Source organism: Pelobates fuscus, chromosome 2 (assembly GCF_036172605.1).
Source record: "Pelobates fuscus isolate aPelFus1 chromosome 2, aPelFus1.pri, whole genome shotgun sequence".
Taxonomy (NCBI): Eukaryota; Metazoa; Chordata; class Amphibia; order Anura; family Pelobatidae; genus Pelobates; species Pelobates fuscus.
Window position 1 is genome coordinate 380,942,175 of NC_086318.1, and position 19,000 is coordinate 380,961,174.

At 40.2% G+C, this 19,000-nt stretch overlaps 1 protein-coding gene across 2 annotated transcripts in view; it reads right to left on the bottom strand.

Annotated features, from left to right (window-relative positions):
- The window catches only part of VPS54 (VPS54 subunit of GARP complex), a 94,116-nt gene that overhangs the window by 40,885 nt on the left and 34,231 nt on the right, over positions 1–19,000 (bottom strand). For both annotated transcript variants that reach the window (XM_063443766.1, XM_063443767.1), the window contains exons 5-9: positions 18,448–18,485; positions 16,210–16,341; positions 13,417–13,802; positions 6,662–6,788; positions 4,852–4,959 (exon numbers count right to left, since the gene is read on the bottom strand). In XM_063443766.1, the coding sequence (XP_063299836.1) occupies positions 4,852–4,959; positions 6,662–6,788; positions 13,417–13,802; positions 16,210–16,341; positions 18,448–18,485 (791 nt within the window). The remainder of the gene's footprint in view (positions 1–4,851; positions 4,960–6,661; positions 6,789–13,416; positions 13,803–16,209; positions 16,342–18,447; positions 18,486–19,000) is intronic.

A 19,000-nucleotide genomic window follows, 5' to 3' on the forward strand; every position in this document is an offset into this window, starting at 1 on the left:
AACTCCTTAGTACCTGTCCATATGACCATAATGTCATCTATATAACGTTTCCAAAGATGGACACAGTCCATGTATTGTTTCATACGCTCTGAATAGACGATATATTTTTCCCACCAACCCAGGTGCAGGTTCGCATAGGAGGGGGCACAAGATGTCCCCATCGCAGTCCCCTGCACCTGGTGGTAAAATTTGTTGTTGAAAAGAAAAAAATTGTGGGTCAAAATGAACTTAAGAAGGTCGAGAACAAATGTGGTGTGACGTGAATGGTTGGGGCCCCTTGTTTCGAGAAATGAACCTATATGCTGTATTCCTCCCAAGTGGGGTATTGAGGAATACAGTGCCTCCACATCGAGGCTACATAGAATGGCTCCCTGTGGTACTTCAATTGACGCAATACATCTTAGAGTGTCTTTTGTGTCTCTAAGGTAGGACGGTAGTTTCTCCACATAGGGCCGAAGGATTTTATCAACATATATGCTGCCTTTGCATGTTAGGTTGTTCGTACCTGACACGATTGGTCTAGCTGACAGTTGTTCATATCCCTTATGTACTTTCGGAAGACAGTAGAATGTAGATATTACAGGATTCTTGACATAAATACTAGCATGTTCTTCCTTGGTAAGTATGCCGTCATCAAATGCTCTGTCGAGTAGAGTTTTAAACTCAGATAGGAATTTAGTAGTGGGATTAGTTGGTAGAACCTTATATGTGTTTTCATCATTAAGAATCCTTTCGGCTAGCTGAATGTAATGGGGTCTATTGAGAATGACAATGTTGCCCCCCTTGTCCGCAGGTTTAATAATGACATGTTCGTTGTCCCTTAGATCAGTCATTGCTTTCCACTCTTTTTTTGTAAGGTTGTTTCTAGGTTTGACCTTGAGTGTATCTATATCTAGATTTCTGATCATATGAGTGGTTGATTCGACGAACATGTCAATATTTTTGAAGTCACGGATATTCGGAGTGAATTTACTCTTAGGATGCAGATCAGTGTACGGTGGGGGGGAAGCATTGTCATTAGTCTCTAGGAGGGATACTAGATCCAGAAGGCATTGATATTCTTTGTTATCAAAGCCTAGATCTTTGGCTTTTTTCTCCTCTCTCACTTGAAAGAATTTATGGAGGGCAAGTTTTCTCCCAAACAGATTTATGTCTTTAATCCATTCAAATTTGCAGAATGGTGGAGTAGGAACGAAAGATAAGCCCTTCATAATGACTTGATTCTGTATGGCCGTGAGGGGTGTCTGAGATATTGATAATTCTGGTGTTCCCTTCTAGTAACGTCTGCGAGTTCTCCCCCTGTTGCGAGTTTGCCTGTACTGCATTTGTTGTTCCCCCTCTCGGGGGAGTTGTCCTAAAAAAGAAACTCCTTTTTTAAGAATACCTTTTCCCCTCTGTGTACTTTGCCTAGTCTGGGGCACTGTTGTTACTTCACTATCTGTATCTGAAGTCTCGTATTCAGATGTTGTGCAGTAATCGGAATCAACTCTAGAGATTTTCTTGAAATGTCTATAGACTTTTCCTGATCTATAATCATCATTGTCTCTAACGAACTTCTTATGTTTGCGTGATTTGATGATATTTTGATATTTATTAAGGTTTTCTTGTAATCTCTGTTCTTGGGTTTGAAAGGAGGGATCACTAGTGCATTTTTGTATGTCCTCTACCGCAGTATTTACTTTTTCATCAATCAATTTTAACCTTTCAGATTCGAATTTCACTAGAATCTCCATGTATTTTTTTGAGCACATATTGGATGCATCTTCCCATTCTTTCAATAGACCAGGGTCGTCCATTTGTGTATTGGGTGTAGTTTGTATTCTTAAACCCATTGGAATCATTGATTTTCCCAAATAGTTCTTTAGGGATGTGATTTCCCACCCAATTCTAATCTGTTGTTTACATAGATTACTCAGGGACCTGAATTTATAATTGATATTATCATGCTCAGGTGGTAGGGTAGGATGGCTGTCTGAAAAAACGGTTTCTGCATCGATACACCAGGAGTTAGCTTCTTTCAATTGGGATAGAAAGTTAGCCATAGTTAAAGGAGCAAAGATTACCTTCACAAATGGATCTATACTGACACACTGGTAGGTATTGAAACCTTATTGTTACACTATAGAATTCATAACCTGCCTTTCTAATAGGAGATTATGCATTATGTATAACAATAAGTCTACTACACTAGTACAATCATGGGAATACCCCTTTTAATTTATATGCGCTCGTTTATTTCCAAGTCCGCCCCAAAAGGATGGGTACAGGACTTTAGGAACATGCTAAACATCGCAATAACCAACGGTGTATTTCCCCTCTGAGTCAGTATATCTCCAATTTGGGGCTACGTATGAAAGGCATGTGAGCCGGTACCCCTGTTAGCGCAGCGCACATGCGCTCCAGTGTCGGCACCGAGCCCCGCCTTCCACCCGCTCTGATTGTACTGAGCCCATATGATTGATGGCTCACGCACGCATCATGAACGGTGGGCGCACACTAACGAAGCGCCGCCCACGTTCACTTCTGATTGGTTCAATTTCGTCCGTGACACATATTTAACAAGAACACACGGGCACTAGCTCGTTGACAGCCTTTGAGAAAGGCGCTCTTTATAGCGCCGAAACGCGTTAGGCAGGCAGATAATGATTTTATAATCATGCCACGTTATTTTTTAGTTTACACTGTTTGGGGTGTTGTATTAGGGAAAGAGGAGTTGGGGCCTGTATGGAGTTGTCTTTAGGGAATGATGGAGTATTTCTACGACCATGTTTAGCTAACGATTGACTGCTAGAATAGACAGTGTGAGATATGTTGCCACAGCAGTCTTATCTTGGTCAGTCAGTGTAGCCAGCACTGGGATTGGATGGGATTAGTTGGACTCTTGCCATTGAGGTTTCCTTGGAATCACTAGACCGTTCTTATTTACCTGCAACACTGGTCTAGAAAGTAACCTCTTATACAGCCATTACTGAGGCACAATACCTCTAGTTTAACTAATAGCTACTTTGCAAAGAGGATCCCTCTGCATCTTCTAATTAGCGAGTACTTTCAGTACCTTTTATTATGAACAGCTACAATATCCGAGGGGCTCTATAGCAGTAACTACGTCTTTGTTCTCCTTACAGAGGAGAGCAATCACTAGGAGTCACTTTGCTATACTGATCTTAGCAGTATCCTCTGGTAGAACTAATAGTGGGGCCTTTACGTCTCCTAAATTCCTAATTGGTACTTCTAAACCGGAGGTTTTTCTGCATTACTAGTCAGTGTCTGAGTGTCTCTTTAGCACTAGCTATTATTACCTACTGATGTCACCTTCTGTGGGGAGCCTGTCCAATTGGCACTTACTAATCAATAGGAGTTAACATGTAACACTATTTGTTGCAGTCCCCTCCAGTGTAGCCATTTTTGAGGCTTGAATGTCTCCATACTTATAATTGGCAACATTGTATTGAGGCTTTTTTACTGCACACTAGTATACTATACGTTAACCCTGACCATTAGAGTAAGTGCCTATTTATACACCAGCTGCTATCACTAGTAGATACTGGTCTCTCCCATCCATATTCTATTTGGCGAGGCACACACCTATACAGCTATATACTCATGGTTATACTCTTCCCGTAGCTCCCTGAGCTCCTTTACAATTCCTCTCTCCCTCTTGGAGTGGGTTATTCATTTATTTATTTGTTAATATTTCTTTTTTTCATTATCCTTCCTTTATGTTCATGATTTTGTATACCTAATTAAAGATAATCGATTTTAACAGACAACTGAGATTTGTATCTCACCAGTGTGGCATGGACATTCGGTCCTTGGTTTACACTAACATTCATGAAGAATCAACATAAAAATAAGGTAGTCACTCATGTCCAGTCGATCATCAAATCCTGCCACTTCCATCTCAAAAACATAGCTTGCATCCGCCCTTATTTAACACCAGACACAGCTAAGGTGCTGGTCCATGCCATTGTACTTTCTCGCCTTGACTACTGCAATCCCTTTCTCAGTGGTCTTGCGTGTTCCCAGATTGCACCACTGCAATCTATAATGAATGCGACGGCGAGGTTCATTTTCCTGTCCGCCCGCACCTCCCACGCCTCCACGCTCTGTCAGTCCCTACATTGGCTTCCAGTTAGATATAGGGCTCAATTTAAGATTCTGGTGCTTGCTTACAAGTCCCTACATAATGCTGCTCCAACCTACCTATCCTCCCTAATAAACAAATATGTTCCGTCGAGGCCCCTGCGCTCTGCTGAAGATCTACACCTATCCTCTGTCCGTACTCCCACATCTGATGCTCGCCTCCAAGACTTCTCCAGTGCTGCACCTCCTCTGTGGAACTCCCTTCCCTTTTCCGTTAGACTTTCACCCAGTCTGCATTCCTTCAAAAAAATCTTTGAAAACACACTTCTTCAGGAAAGCATACCATTTAAACTGTTAGCGGATTTTCTCCTCCCCCCAATCCCCCGTGACTCCTCTCCTGCAACTGTCAAAAATAACCTACTAAGTTCTCAGTGATTACTTTTCTAGCAACCTATTTAATCACCCCTACTTATACCCTGTGTGTCACTACACCCCACTCCCTCTAGCATGTAAGCTCATTGAGCAGGGCTTTCAACCCCTCTGTTCCGGTGCATCCATTTGTCTGGTTACAATTACGTGTCTGTTAGTCCACCCATTGTACAGCGCTACGGAATTTGCTGGCGCTATATAAATAATAATAATAATAAAGCAGTCACTGCTGTGATAAGTCTGCTCCCCCACTGCAGAGGAGCGGTGTGGTACTATCAGTGATTGCATCCGTTTAAAATCACTTTCAAGCACATATGTGTAGAATAAAGTATTTGATACCTGCTTAATTATGTTCTTTGCTGTAGTTATCATTTCACCGTAGTAGATTTCATAGAAATTTAGCTTCCGCTGCTTTAACAACCCAAACACCAAAGATACAAGTCTCTCCTGTTGAAAGCAGACACAGTTAGAATATAAACAGATCATGTGGGCGTTATGCATTGGTGTACAGGTTCTGTGCTATTATTCCCTTTATGACCAAGTTTTGCAAAGCAATGGAAAACATGATTGTTTCCACTGTTTTGTGAAATATTGGAGGGTAGTATCAGAGGGGATATATGATGACAAAATAAAATGTGAACACCAAAAAGAAGGGTTGATTTTGGAATAAACATAAATCCTAAAAAAATGTCAATGCATGCCACAATAAGTGACTTTGGAACATGGACTACAAAATGTTGGAAATGATGAAGTGCTATCGCTTAGAACATGCCTGGAAATCATTACAGGCTAATTGTCTTAAGGGCAAAAGAGCATCTTGCATGAGTAAGTTATGTGCTCTAACAAGCTGCGGAGCATTATCAATTTAAAAACGTATATATCATTTGAGAGTATTGGAGACTAGACAACGGATATTACAGTAACGGTCAATAAGAACTGGACATTTTTAAAGAACCAGACCCATGGACTGCCTTTCTGAATAGACAGTTTTAAGATCTTGTGCTTCTTATTTTGCCAAAAAGTTTTGTCAAATTTGTGTAGCAACAACGTGTATCTCTAAAGTGGCACGATATATAGATAAATAAATTCTCACCCACGTTTAGTCTAAAATTGATCACATTCACAAACTTGAAAAGGAGCATAAATCCACAGCATAAAAACACAATGTTTTGGAGTCCTTTCTTATGGCCCTGTACCATGAAAATCATGATGGTCGGTGTCACATTATTGGGACTAACATTTCATTTTCCATCGTGTTACAAAAACAAAGAATATGAGAACTCTGAGAACGGAAAAAAGCTTAAAGAAACTCAGTAGCTTGCCCTTCACAGACTTATCCCAACTGTAAGGGCAGTCCAGAACCGAAATGTTCTCTCTGCGCCTCATCAATAAGGTGTAGCTGATACCCATCTAAGCACAGTGAGCATGGGGTCCACGTCTGGATTACCCTTTTAACTTGGGGAATCCATTATGCATTATTCATACATACAGACTCACAATATATAAACTTGTCGTTTTTAGCTGCTAAAGAAATGGCACAGGAATATTAAATACAAATAGCATAATCACCACAAAGTGATACAGTGGTATCTCAGAACTCCAGCATGTACCTGAACAAGTGGGGGGTATTGCACAGTGAATGCGGGTGAATGGCAGCAGTCAGCTTCCAATCACACAATGGTGGTAAAAAAAAAAAAAAAAAAAAGAGTTTCAGGTAATTAAAGGTAGATGTTGTAGAAGGAGCTTCTGTTAGCTCCATTGAGCTAAGTTCTACTAGCATATTGGCTGAGAGCATCAGCTGAATGTTCTCAGTTAGTTCTCAGAGCATGTGGCATTGGGCACCAGCAGACCACAGACAAATTGTCAAATCATTTTTAAATGGGATGGTGCAGGGCACTTCCAGCACCATCTACAACAGTGGGCTGTACTGGTTATGGTGCTTTGAGTGTTCCTTTAACCTTCAGTGCCCGACATGTCAACCTCATCAAGGTTCATCAAAGGTCATTTAACTATGATGTGAGTGGCATGCTATTATACTGTATCAATAATATTGCAGCAAGAAATATATATATATTTTTCAATTAATGTAGTTTTCCTTATGTTATGGCTTATTTATGAATAAAAAGCACAGGATGTGTGAGTTATCTACCTCTTCTATTACGTGGTAGTCATCGTCCAATGGTCTGTTTAGATCATTACGAACATAAGATGTAAACTCTGCGATGATCATTTTGTCAATCAGCTTTTCCAATTCACAAAGCTGGGAGCCGAGGTGCCTAAAAAAGAAAAAATACAGTTAGAAACCGGTAAAATAGTTATTATATTACCAAGCTGTGAGATGGATGTAACCGTAGGTCACTGTGACATATCAGACTCAGATCTTATTTGTATTAGAGAAAGTACTGAGATCGTTATCCCAACATCTAGAAAATTAACTTCATATTAAAAGGTATGGTGTAAAATGGCTTTAAAGTTTTATATCAGAATACAGTTTTATGATACGGTCGCTAATGCAGCACTGGCAATGCATGTTATATAGATTGCACAGTCTTCATAGTGCTAGGCTGATAAAGAACATACTGAATTTGCACAATCCAATAGTATTACTGACAGACAGGGCGATTGAACCCAGACATCGAAAAGGGATTTTTGCTTCAGCCATCACCTATGCTGGCCACACAATGAACTCAAAAACCGAAGTCAGGCTTACTCTAAAAAAATAGTCTCTTTCCACCTTGTAGCTATTTTTTGGACATTAGAAAGGAGACTCACCTGCTCCCAGAGAATAAATTAAAAGCTTACTAGCCAAACTTTGCACAATCACTTCCCAGACATTTCTGTGTTCTAGAAAGAACACTTAGGGGTCATAGCCTAAAAATAGGTGCAGATAAAGATGCGTGTTTTGGCATGGGTCTCTTGTCAAAAAATCAACTTTAATTACCTTATTTACACTTATGGTGGTGTTTTATCACCTTAGGGTTTGACTGTTTCTCACTTTTTTCTGTATTATGCTGATTCTTGTGATTTTAATTTTACCCACTAATTCTAGTACACTAAATATGAGATATGTTTACTTTTTCATTCGATGAGGTTGTAAACTGTACCTTGTGTTGTTGAATGCTGCATATGTATTTAAAGAGACACTCTACAATGTGTGACCTTTGCTAGAGATCTGAGGACCCCAGAGGGAAGGAGGCCTCATACGCGACATATATCTACTGCACCAACACTGAACCCGGTGGGTCACTCACATATAACACCTTCCTTCACTGATACACTACGTAACCCCGCCCCTAGGTTACCTATTTGGAATAAATGTCCTTATACCTGATTGACAAAAACGTGTATAAAAAAGGAAACAAGAACTGGACATAAATTTAGGTGTACACGAATATGTATGTATATATCTGCAGCTATATAGGAGTACGTATAGACTTACGAAGAATGTAATTGCGGAACATAACTGAGGGTCAAACCCGAATGTGACTAAAGCTACCAAGTTTGTATTGTATTACTGGCTTGTTGAATCCCACTCTTTTTTTTTCTGTACCCCCCCCCCCCCCCCCTTTTAAAAAAATCTTAATAAAAATTCTTGAATCTAGAAAGAGAAAAGACAGAGCGACCCTACACAGTTGGTGTGTAATGCCAGGAGAAGGAAAATCTGTTTGAGTAAATTATTGAGATAGGGTCGTGGGTTGTAATAAAACCGAAAATCCTTTATTCAATATAAAAAGTCTTTAAAAGGTAATATCCATAACGCGTTTCGCCATGTAAGCATTATCAAATGGATCAAAAACAGACAACCTGGCAAATAGGATTTATATAGGGGAAAGGGTAGTTTAAAAGTGGCTTACCCACTACCTCCTTGTTGCAATGATTTACTTGGACAGATTTTTTTTTCCTGGCATTTTATCTATTTTTAACCTGAAGATCGGTTCTCTACTCTCAAGAACATTCTAGGTGGGGATTATACCCCTAACGCTGTCTTCACTGAGAGTAATATTCTGCTTATTTTATTCACTTGAATTATATTACTGAGAGCAGTATCTGTGGCTCTCCTTCTCTGAGCACCTAGACAACCATCTGCTGTGAAAGACGACCAATATATCCCATAAGTGGGGATTATACCACTGTATGCGATATTCACTAGAGCTGGTCATAGCTCTTGTTCATGTGAGTGCAATATTTGTATTTCTTAAGAGTTGTCCGTCTAGCCCAGACATATTGCATCAGGTCGCTCTGTCTTCTTTTTCCACAGAGACTAAGACCCAGACTCTTCACGTCCCCCAAGTATAAAAAGAGTCAAGAAACCACAGCTGGACTTATTTATTTTACCAAGAGACTATTTTATTTTGTATATCGTATTTTACTGGGATAATATTTTAGGACTTTTCTGTGGTGCAACCCTTCTCCATCGGTTTTCTTTTCTGTATTTTATTCTGAAGGGTTCAGAGTGATCCCCTTAGGGTTGCTGCCTTATTTTACTTTTGTTATTTAGCACTGACCCTTTTTGTTTTTATATAAAATTAAATACATACCTGTTTTCATTAGGTGTATATCTAAAGAGACACTCTAAACACCAAAGCAACTCAGATCTTTCAGCAACTGTGCATTTAAATTAAGTTCTTATCTCTGTTAACTTAAATTTATCAACAAACATGGATGCTTCTGCATGCTTTTAAAAAAGCAGGAGATACATTCTAAATTAAACACACTGTGCAATAAGAAAGCTAAAAACAATGTAGACTCTTTACAGGAAGTGTGTAGAGGAGCTGTGTAAGACTCAGTCACGGGAGTTGAGGCTAGAGCTACAAAAATAGTGATTCCACTCCTAAATGGCAGAGAACTGAGAAGTGAGAATGTAGGATAATGATCGATACACCAAAACCACTTCATTAAGCTGAAGTTGTTTTGGTGCTTAGACCGTCCCTTCAAAGTAATGCAGTAAAGTTAGGTACAGTGTAAAATAAGGCACTTTGGTGTAGCAGGCTAAGCATAATATAGTCCTTATATTGTTACTCCTCCTGTGTATTGTATATGGCCTTTGTTGATTTTAGCATCACATGATTGATCCAGATTTGATCTATTGCTCTACCCTGTTGCGGTAAATGTCAGCTCAGGCCTCCATTCCACGGCTGTGCCGAGGGCAGAGCTTACATTTTTCAATCACAACTAGCCATTGGAGAGTAAGATTTTAGCCTGATGATTAATAATCACCCCAGGCATCCAATAATGAGTAATTATTAAGGCTCAGCTTTTAGCATAGGACTTGAAATGTTAAGCCCTTACTTAGGGCACTGCATCAGTTGCAAAACCAGTTATTCAGCCTTCTACAAGGCACTGCTTGCATACTGAGGGAAAAACCAAGTCTGCTTACCACAATCTCTTTTTTTTCTTCTTTCAATTCTTTAATTTTGACGTGCATGACGGTACAATCAAGCCTGCAATGCCCCAACAGCATTTGCAGTCATGTCAATGACCTGTCTATACAATTGTAGGACATGTGATGATACTGCACATTTTTTAAAGCATAAGAGTATATATGAGGGAGCTGGTACATTTTAAGTGAGTTAACGGTAATTTGAAACAAAACGACAGGAGAAAACAGACATATGCATTTAGAGTAGGTGGTATTGCTCTATCTAAACTTGTCGTAAATCAATGCATAGTTTATGTCGTGTGTATAGCATTGGACCCTCATTTTAAGGGAAGAACGAGAATAGGAAGAACACTGGCAAAACAGGCATGTCTATTAGCAGGCTAATCAGATAATCGCTATGTATTGGTTAAACATGAGGTTTGTTTGAATCAGGTTGCCTTAAAACTTCCACTGAGGCTGTGTGAAGGATAAAACAAAAAAGGAGCATATTCTTTGCTGCTAAAACAGAGTTGTGATTACACTAAAGCTTAATAAAGTAAACGGTTAACTCTTGGCAGGCTATACATTCATGTCTCTATATTAAACAAGACAGCTGTAAGTATGTAGAAAGAGAGGGTATAGACCTGGTGAGTGTGGGATATGTGCTGATATTAGGTTCATGCTATGGGACCAAGTAAGGACCACCGAAATGGAGCACATAAGCGAGCTTACACTCCTAACTTAAATCAGAGAGGGTAATGCAAAATAAAACAAAAAACAGTGTCCACTTGGGCTGCATGGACGTGGTGGTGAGGCGGCAGGCCAGCACCTAATGAGGCAGTGAAAGTCAGCCGACTCCCATAATCGGTAAGTTCGTGGAGGTTACAGGAGAGTCACAGTGGGCTTGAGTGTTGCGGGTTAGGTCTCTCCTCCCGTCCCAGACCCGTGTGATGGCCGTTGTACCCCGCTGAAGGGTCATGGTCTGCCTTCGCATCAGTTTCGCCCCGTCCCTGGGGCTAGCAGTGGGTCCGGCTGCTTCACGCAGTCTCTGGTGGGTGATCCGTCGCTTTAACGGTGGCCGCTTGGTATTAGAGCCTCGGGGGGTTCTCGGTACGGGCATCTTTGTGGTTAGGTGCTTGCTTGGTAATGTCGCACGGAGGTGGTACCTTTCGCCTCGGCGGTTTGCTGCTGTCTGCAACCCTCCGCTGCTCTGCCACTGTAGCTCGGGTGCGTTCCTCGAGCCTCAGCCAGAAGTTCTGGAAAATGGCGTCCAGGCGCTGCAGGGTGAGTTCTATGGAGATGCTGCATGGTTTCTCAAGTGCATGTAGGTTTCGTGTGTCTGAAGGTGGAGCAGTCGCCATCTTGGATGCTCAGTGCAGGCAGTGCCTTGGTAGTTTTCCGTGTGGAGCACTCTGTCTGCTCAGTAGTGGTTCCTCCTGTGGTGACCAGGATAACCCCCGCTGGTCAGGGGGGGGCGGGGAGGGGAGGGAGGAGTAGGAGTGTGAGGAGCGAGGAGATCATCCGCTTCTCCCCCGCTCCATGTGCAGTAGGCCGCAACTGATAGACCCGGTCCCCGGTGAGGTATAATCTCGATTTGAAGTTCAGGGTAGTCAGCATAAGTTCCCCAACTCAGGGAGTGCCTTTTCTTGAAAGTCGCTGGATGTTTATAGTGAGATATCACCCCGAAAACTGTTAATCTCTAAGGAGCTGAGGCACAGCACGTCTGCTCTGCAGGAAAGCCTGGCTCCGCCCCCCACAATCTCTTTTTTAAGGATATTCATACATTGAAAAAGGGACAGGTGCCCCAAAACATCTTTTGATTTATATGCTCTTCAATAAACGTGGGTTTCACTAGTGAGCCCTGTCTACTAAGCTGTGTGGAGTTATCCCTTGTTTTGCAGTTGATATCTATGCTGGTTGAACCATAGCAGCTTTTCTCTACAGTGACCACACTCCAAAATCTTATTTGTTCTGCCCAACCTAAGCAGGCTTTTGGCACAGAAAGTTGGAGAAAACGGTTTCTTAACCTGTTAAAGCTGTGATGAACAAATTTGACTGGGCTACTTGCTGGAATTTTCACAAACTAAATCTGAATGCAAAAATGGAGACAAAAATAGCTAATGTGGTAACATTCTCGAACTCTGGCATAGTGACAGCATGGTCACAACAATTTTTTGCCTCAGTTTTGCTGTTTGGATTTTGTTTGCAAAATTTTCTAGCAAATTACCCTGAGTATTTTACTCTCTGCCCCTCCCGTAGTCTACCCCTATTTCACAGTGTGTGGCGAGTGCCGGATGTATGTCATGTGACTGTGCAGTCGGATGCGCGTACAGATGATGTGTGAGCTGGCTGTATTACATCAACACACAAACAGTTACACAATAACCCATACACAAACAAACACTGACCCGTATACACACACACAATGACCCATACACAAACAAACTGCCAAACACACATTGACCCATATACACACACACACACACACACACACCGAACCATATATAACCAGTACCTTACACTGACCACCCATACACACACACAAACTAAACATTCTCTGACACTCACACATACACAGCACAGATTACCAGCAGCAGCCTGTCCCATGCGGTCTCTGCCCTTTACAGGCTATGACATCACTCTGAACCACAGCGGCCATGAGTCCTGAGCATTGTGAGAAGCGGTTGGCTGCTACCGCTCCTCACACCTTCCTCTGAACTGCAGCTGGCCCCTGTTACGGCGTCCCATAGGCATGCCGGAAATACACTCCCTGCCTGGCACCCCTGAGTCCTGGCTAAAACTAATAAAACATTTTCTTGCTCGGTGTTCTGTCAAATTCTGTTTAGTATCAGAATGTGTTTTCCCCTCACAGCTCAGCAATCAAGGGAACTTCTCCTCCCTCAGGATCCCTGCAAGGTAAGTAAAGTTACTGTCACATTCAGCGAACAGTTAGGGGCTTCACAGCAGCACTGTGATATGGGACATTTAGGGTTAAGGTAAGGGTTAAAATTAGGGTTAAGAACCAATTTAGAATCTCACAATTCTTATTCTAACCCTAACAGTAAGATTAAAATGAACCATAATTGTAAATGCAATTATTTTTTCTAGGTCACAGTACACTGTTAATAAAAAAAATACTCCCTAAATCTAACCCTCACTTTAACCCCAAATGTCTCACGTCCCAGTGCTGTAAAGAAGCCCCTAACTATAAGCAGAGTGTGACAGGAACGTTACCTACCTTGCAGGATTCTGCAGAGCAGCCTTTTTTAGACACAGGGAACCTGAGGGAGGAGGAGTTCCGATAATTACCAAGGTGTTAGGGGAAACACATTTTGATAGGAAACAATGTGACAGAACACCGGCGCCCAGAACTGCATGTTCCGGGCGCTAGGTGATATAAAATCCACATCTCTGCAATATAATAATAAAAGGCATTTATACACAAAGAGGTGTTCAGACCTCTAAATTTTAATTGCAGCATAACATGATTTCCATCATGACAAGTCGGGAATCGGAAAACGTAGAATTTATGTGACTGTACTCACCGAAAGCTATGAATGCCCTGTAACTCTTGTTGCAAAACTTCTTGTGTTGTTGCAATTAAGTCCAATGCACCAACATATTCTGAGGTTGAGAGCAGTAGTTGTACAGTAGGCTGAGTTTGATGCACTGTAGCCATTAGCTTGAGCTTCTTGTATACCTTGGTGCAGTTATTCCTAGTCAGAGCTTGCCTCAGAATTCGCAATGACCCTTCACACATGATTCTGTCTATCTGCGATATCTTATCTCGCAGCAATGTCACAGCCTGGGAGGTTTTTCTGAGGTAGTCCTGCAGTTCGTGCTGGGAGGACATTGCATGGAAAAATGCATCAGACCGTAAAGAGATCTGGTGAGCGATGTTCACTTCGATAATATCCAAATAGTGGCTCAACTACAAAAAGAAATATTATACAATTCAGAATGTTTTTCACAGACTGTAATAATAGAATATTTAAAGATGTAATAAAAGGACTAGTTGCTCAAAATCAAATGTATATTACAGGCACCAAAAAAACTTTAGCTTACAGGAGCAGTTAATAAAGGAAGGCTATGAATAAAGGAACCTAAAATATCTATATAGGTTATTTTTCAGGAAATGTTTAGGAAGTCTGTGCAAGTCACATGCACGGAAGTGTGGCTAGAGCTGCTTAACAAACTGATTTAACTCCTAAATGGCAGAGGATTGAGCAGTGAGACTGCAGGGGCATGATCTATACACTAAAACTGCTTTGTTAAACTAAAGTTGTTTTGGTGCCTATAGTGTCCTTTTAAGGTAAAAATAGCAAATCTGGAAAAAAATCAGTTATGCTACCAGCTTGGTTTGAAGTCCACCTTGAATTCTCTCTTTTTGTTGTGCCAGGAAATACAAGCAATTGTTCAACGCCACAACAGCGTTATCAAGTACATAAAAGAACATATAAGGAAAGATTTTCCTGGCATTCCTGTATACAGCACATTTGTTGTACTATATAAACAAGAGAGGTTGTACATGTCTAAAGCAGTATGTAGTGTGAAATTATCAGGATAGATATACATTTGACATGGTTCAACAATAGGGTAGTATGGCAAATTTTAGGCAAATTTTAAGCTAATTTAAACAAGCTGAGATTATCCATCAGGCACAAACAATATCTGCATGAACAGTACTAGGCTAGCTACTAGCAAGGCATGACATTTTTGTCTAGAGGTCAAATTTAATATGATCAGGATGAGGAAAAAACAACAGTGAAACTAGAACGCTTATCTGGTTGAGAGCAATATTCTGAATATCTAATTATCTTCCATGCTTTAGCCAATGCTACAGGCATGCTTCAGTAGGGAATGGGATTCACTTTGTGCTAGGAATTGCTAAATGGCGCTTCCACTGCCTCTCAGCCATTCTGGGGGGGGGGGCCCCCTGGCCACGGTGAGCAGTGCACGGTTGTGTCAGCCTCTCCGCTCTCCGAGTCAAGGTATGCTCTGCCTCCAGTGCCTGGGAACCCCAATACCTTCCCAGTCCTGGTATATGTTCATCATCCTAGCTGTCTCCCTAGGCTGTGGATGATTGATGAGTGTGACGTCCATCTTGTCTTTGCGCCCGGAACATGAGCGGCTCTTCATGACTCTGCCTGGAACCACCTCGATCACGGATAAGGTAAATTGTTGTTCGTGCCGGGAATCAATCTCCAGAAGGCAGTGCACACTGCATCAAAGGCTGCCAGAAACCTGCTTTCCCATTGCGGCATCGGGCAGAGGGTAGGTATGGTGGCCATCTTGATTATGCCACATGTACTTGATGGGTCAGGCTAGATAACCTCTGCGCCTATGACAGTGCAGTAGCTATGCCTGGTGGGGACCAGGATATCCCCCACTGGTCCAGAAGGTGGGGGGAGGGCAGTGGCTGCAGTTGTTGCTGGCGCCGCCAGCTCCAGACCAGGAGATTGGCCTTCTCTCCCTACTGTGGAGCACCTCAGGCCTTAGGCTATTCCTGGTCACAGGCTGTGATCTGAGGATTCATTGGAGCTCTCCAACACACTGGAACTGATGAGTATTTGGTTTAGGATATCTTGAGGTGAGATTTCCTTTAAAAAAAAGTCATGATTTTGAGTCTATTTGTCTATTAGCTCTCATACAGCACGTCTGTACCGCAAAAGAGCCAGGCCCCCCCCCTTAATTCTCTCTTTAGTGAATAATCTTAAAAGAGTAGGATTAATGGTGAAAAACACCAATCTTTAATTTGGGAAGAAAATTGTTGACAATTCAACAACCACACACCAGGGTATTCACTGATAAACACAACTAGAATACTGATGACTAACATAATAAGTAAATAAAAAACAAAAAAAAAACTTATATTGGATGACATTAAAGGGACACTATAGTCTATAGATGCAGGCATTTCTATTTAAACACTATCTTTTCATAGAAAATGCAGTGTTTACATTACTACCTAGGGACACTAGAGGTGCTTCCTGGGTCAGTGCACTGTCGTTCGGCTTCACAACGCTCTGCACGGAGACGCTGAACGATCCCCATATAGATGCATTGATTTAATGCATCGCTGTGAGGAGACGCTGATTGTTGCAGTGTGCCATTTTGACGTGCATGCATTGTGTTGGGAAAGCATTGTATTGGCTGAGATTGTCAAATTTGTCAGCCTCAGCCAAAGAGGCAGTGATGGGGTATAAAAAGCAGAAACTGTCAAAATACGTAATTTCTCAATTTGTTAAAATACACTGAACCTAGGTTTAAAACTTGTATGTTAGCATCCATTTTTCGTAATCAACACATTTAAGGAAACATTTCTAAAAATGATATACCTTTTCTTGAAGCAATTTGGAGGAGGCTGCATCTCTGTTCCCTTTTCCCCCAGCCGTGCTAAAATGAGACCATGGTAAAACCGCATTAAACGTTAAGGAATCCTCCAAGGCAAAGTCTGGTTTCAAAAAAATCTGGAAAATACAAAAAAGCCAGGCTTGTTATATGAAATATTCACATGTATGCCATGAGAGAGGTCAACCAAGTATAGATATATAGAGCAAAATACGCATTTTCATAAACTATGCTTCACAGTGATAGTAATATAACGTTATACAGCTGGATTGTTTATTTAAAACAATAGAAAGTTGTCAATTTGTAACAGACTGTGACCAAAGATTTAACACAGAACTTTAGAGACATTAGATAAAGTTAGAAAAACACATACAATAATTTGTTTATTTTTATAAAAAAACGTGTAAATAAGGTGTGTGACATATCTATACTTATATATACAAATGCTATTTTCATATAATTCACCTAAAAGAACATTAAACACATTAAAAGTGCAAAAGTAGATGTTTCAAGAGCTAAAAGATGATTTTATGATAATTTGCTTTCTACTTGGATGCCAGGCTTAGAAGTTTATTGCACCGAATGAGATTATTTGTGGTTGTGCTTTTAAACACAGATTTATTTACATATACTGCACTTCAAATTAGCATCAACTGATCACCTAGGAGATCTAGATTATGATTCCAAATATAAACTAAATTAAAAGTGATAACTGGTTCACCAGGTAAAGCAATAAACTGATATATTTGAATTTAACTTTTTTTTTCTAAACAAGCACTTTAGCCAATATGAATTATGTACTACCCCAACCAGTGGTGATTCAAGATTGTGAATATTGCCAACAGTACTTCTATGTTCCCTTTTAATATGTCTGAAACTACACTGTTGAAAAAAAATAATAATATTTATTTAAAAAATAAAGCCAAAAGTACAGTTAAAAGATGGCAAAAAAATGTTTCTAATGCACAAGGAAAATAACTTCTTTCTATTTTAATAATGTTTCTTAGATTTAAGTTTTGACAGATTCTGGGCACTGGGTTACCATGGCAACCGAGATGTGGAACCTGGCAGTTAGAATTTGCCTCACTGTCAGTCATGGGAGATCAAAAGTTCTCCTTAACCCCTTAAGGACCAAACTTCTGGAATAAAAGGGAATCATGACATGTCACACATGTCATGTGTCCTTAATGGGTTAAACATTCCCCAAATGCTGTCTCACTGCTATCTAGCATCCTAACTGATAGACAGTGCCAGAGAGAAGTGATAAAAAGTCATCCTGCTGCAATGCCTGAATGAAGCTATCAGAAGTGTAAAATGAGCCATTTCTGCTATTGCATCAAGCTCCCCAGTAACCTCCCGCTCTCTCCCTCCTCTTCACTGACAGAGGTCTGCAGCAGGGGAGAAGAGGGAGAGACATGACAGTATTAGCTGCACATGTATATATGTATGAATCAGTTTGTACCTATGAAAATGTGCAATAGAATATATAGACAGCTAAAAAATTTCCACTCGCCACTACCCATCTGGCTTGAAACTGTATGCCGCGATTGTGTGTATATGTGTATTCTCTTTTGTTGTTTTTTTTTGTTTTGTTTTTTAATTATGGAATTATTAACCTAAAATTCAACTCAAATAGTAGCAACAACCAATGCAGGCATACTACATTTATATAAATGTATAGATGGCTAATTTGCATTGTCATATTCATATACTGATCTTATTTGTGTAATGATGAAATGTTGACACATTTAATTTTGAGGAGAATCAAAAGCCTGTTCTGTTAACATGAGCAAAACGATGCCTAAAAAGAAATATTCAGATTCAAAACAGTAAATACAGTAGAAACTTTTCAGCTCAAGGGATGTAGATCTTGGGATTTAAACAAAGGGTTACTGGCATGTAGGTCAGTAAAGTCCTTATACTCACTGCCAAAAGAGGTTGTGTTGCCTGTCAAGATACATTAGAACAAAGGTTGGGGAAAAGAGAAAAACTCCATCTAAGAAAATATTTTATTTCTGGCAGTAATATGTTATTTAATATTTAGATGTATGGATTGTATAGAATGTGGAGACATTTCTACAGATACGTTGTTATCTGTGTTGAGAAGCTCTTCATGCACCAAATCTTGAACAAATTAGCAATCAATATAGACTTTTCCAGGAAAATGGGTTGTTAGAAAAAATGATTATTTGGTCCCATGCACAGAAATAGTAATAGTAAATCACCTTAGGTACTTGTTCCAGATCTCCCCTGGATTTGTGTGCTGGAAAACACAAAATAAATTTGCTCCATAAGAACACAATTAAAAACACAGAAATCATACGGATACGAGAGACAGACATTATTTATTTATTTATTTATAAAATATTTTACCAGGAAAGATACATTGAGATTTCTCTCGTTTTCAAGTACTGTATGTCCTGGGTCCACAAATCATTGCATTGTTACAGTTAGTGTACAATAAAAAACAAAAAACAATATTAATATACAATATATACAAAATGTAACATAGAACAGGCAGGAAATATATAATCAACCATGACATATAATCAACCATTAACAATTGGGATGTGTTTACTCGGCACTACAAACCCTTTATTCAAGGTATCAGCCATTTTTAATAATATGCTGTTAATTTGCTGGATGCTCAGTGAGAATTGTGTGAATAATTTATAGAAGGAAACGGAATACTTGGCAATTAGCATTCTGAATTGTCAAATGTATTCTTCGATTAGGCCATTATTTTAACCTTTTCCCCTCTTTCATAAGCACACATTT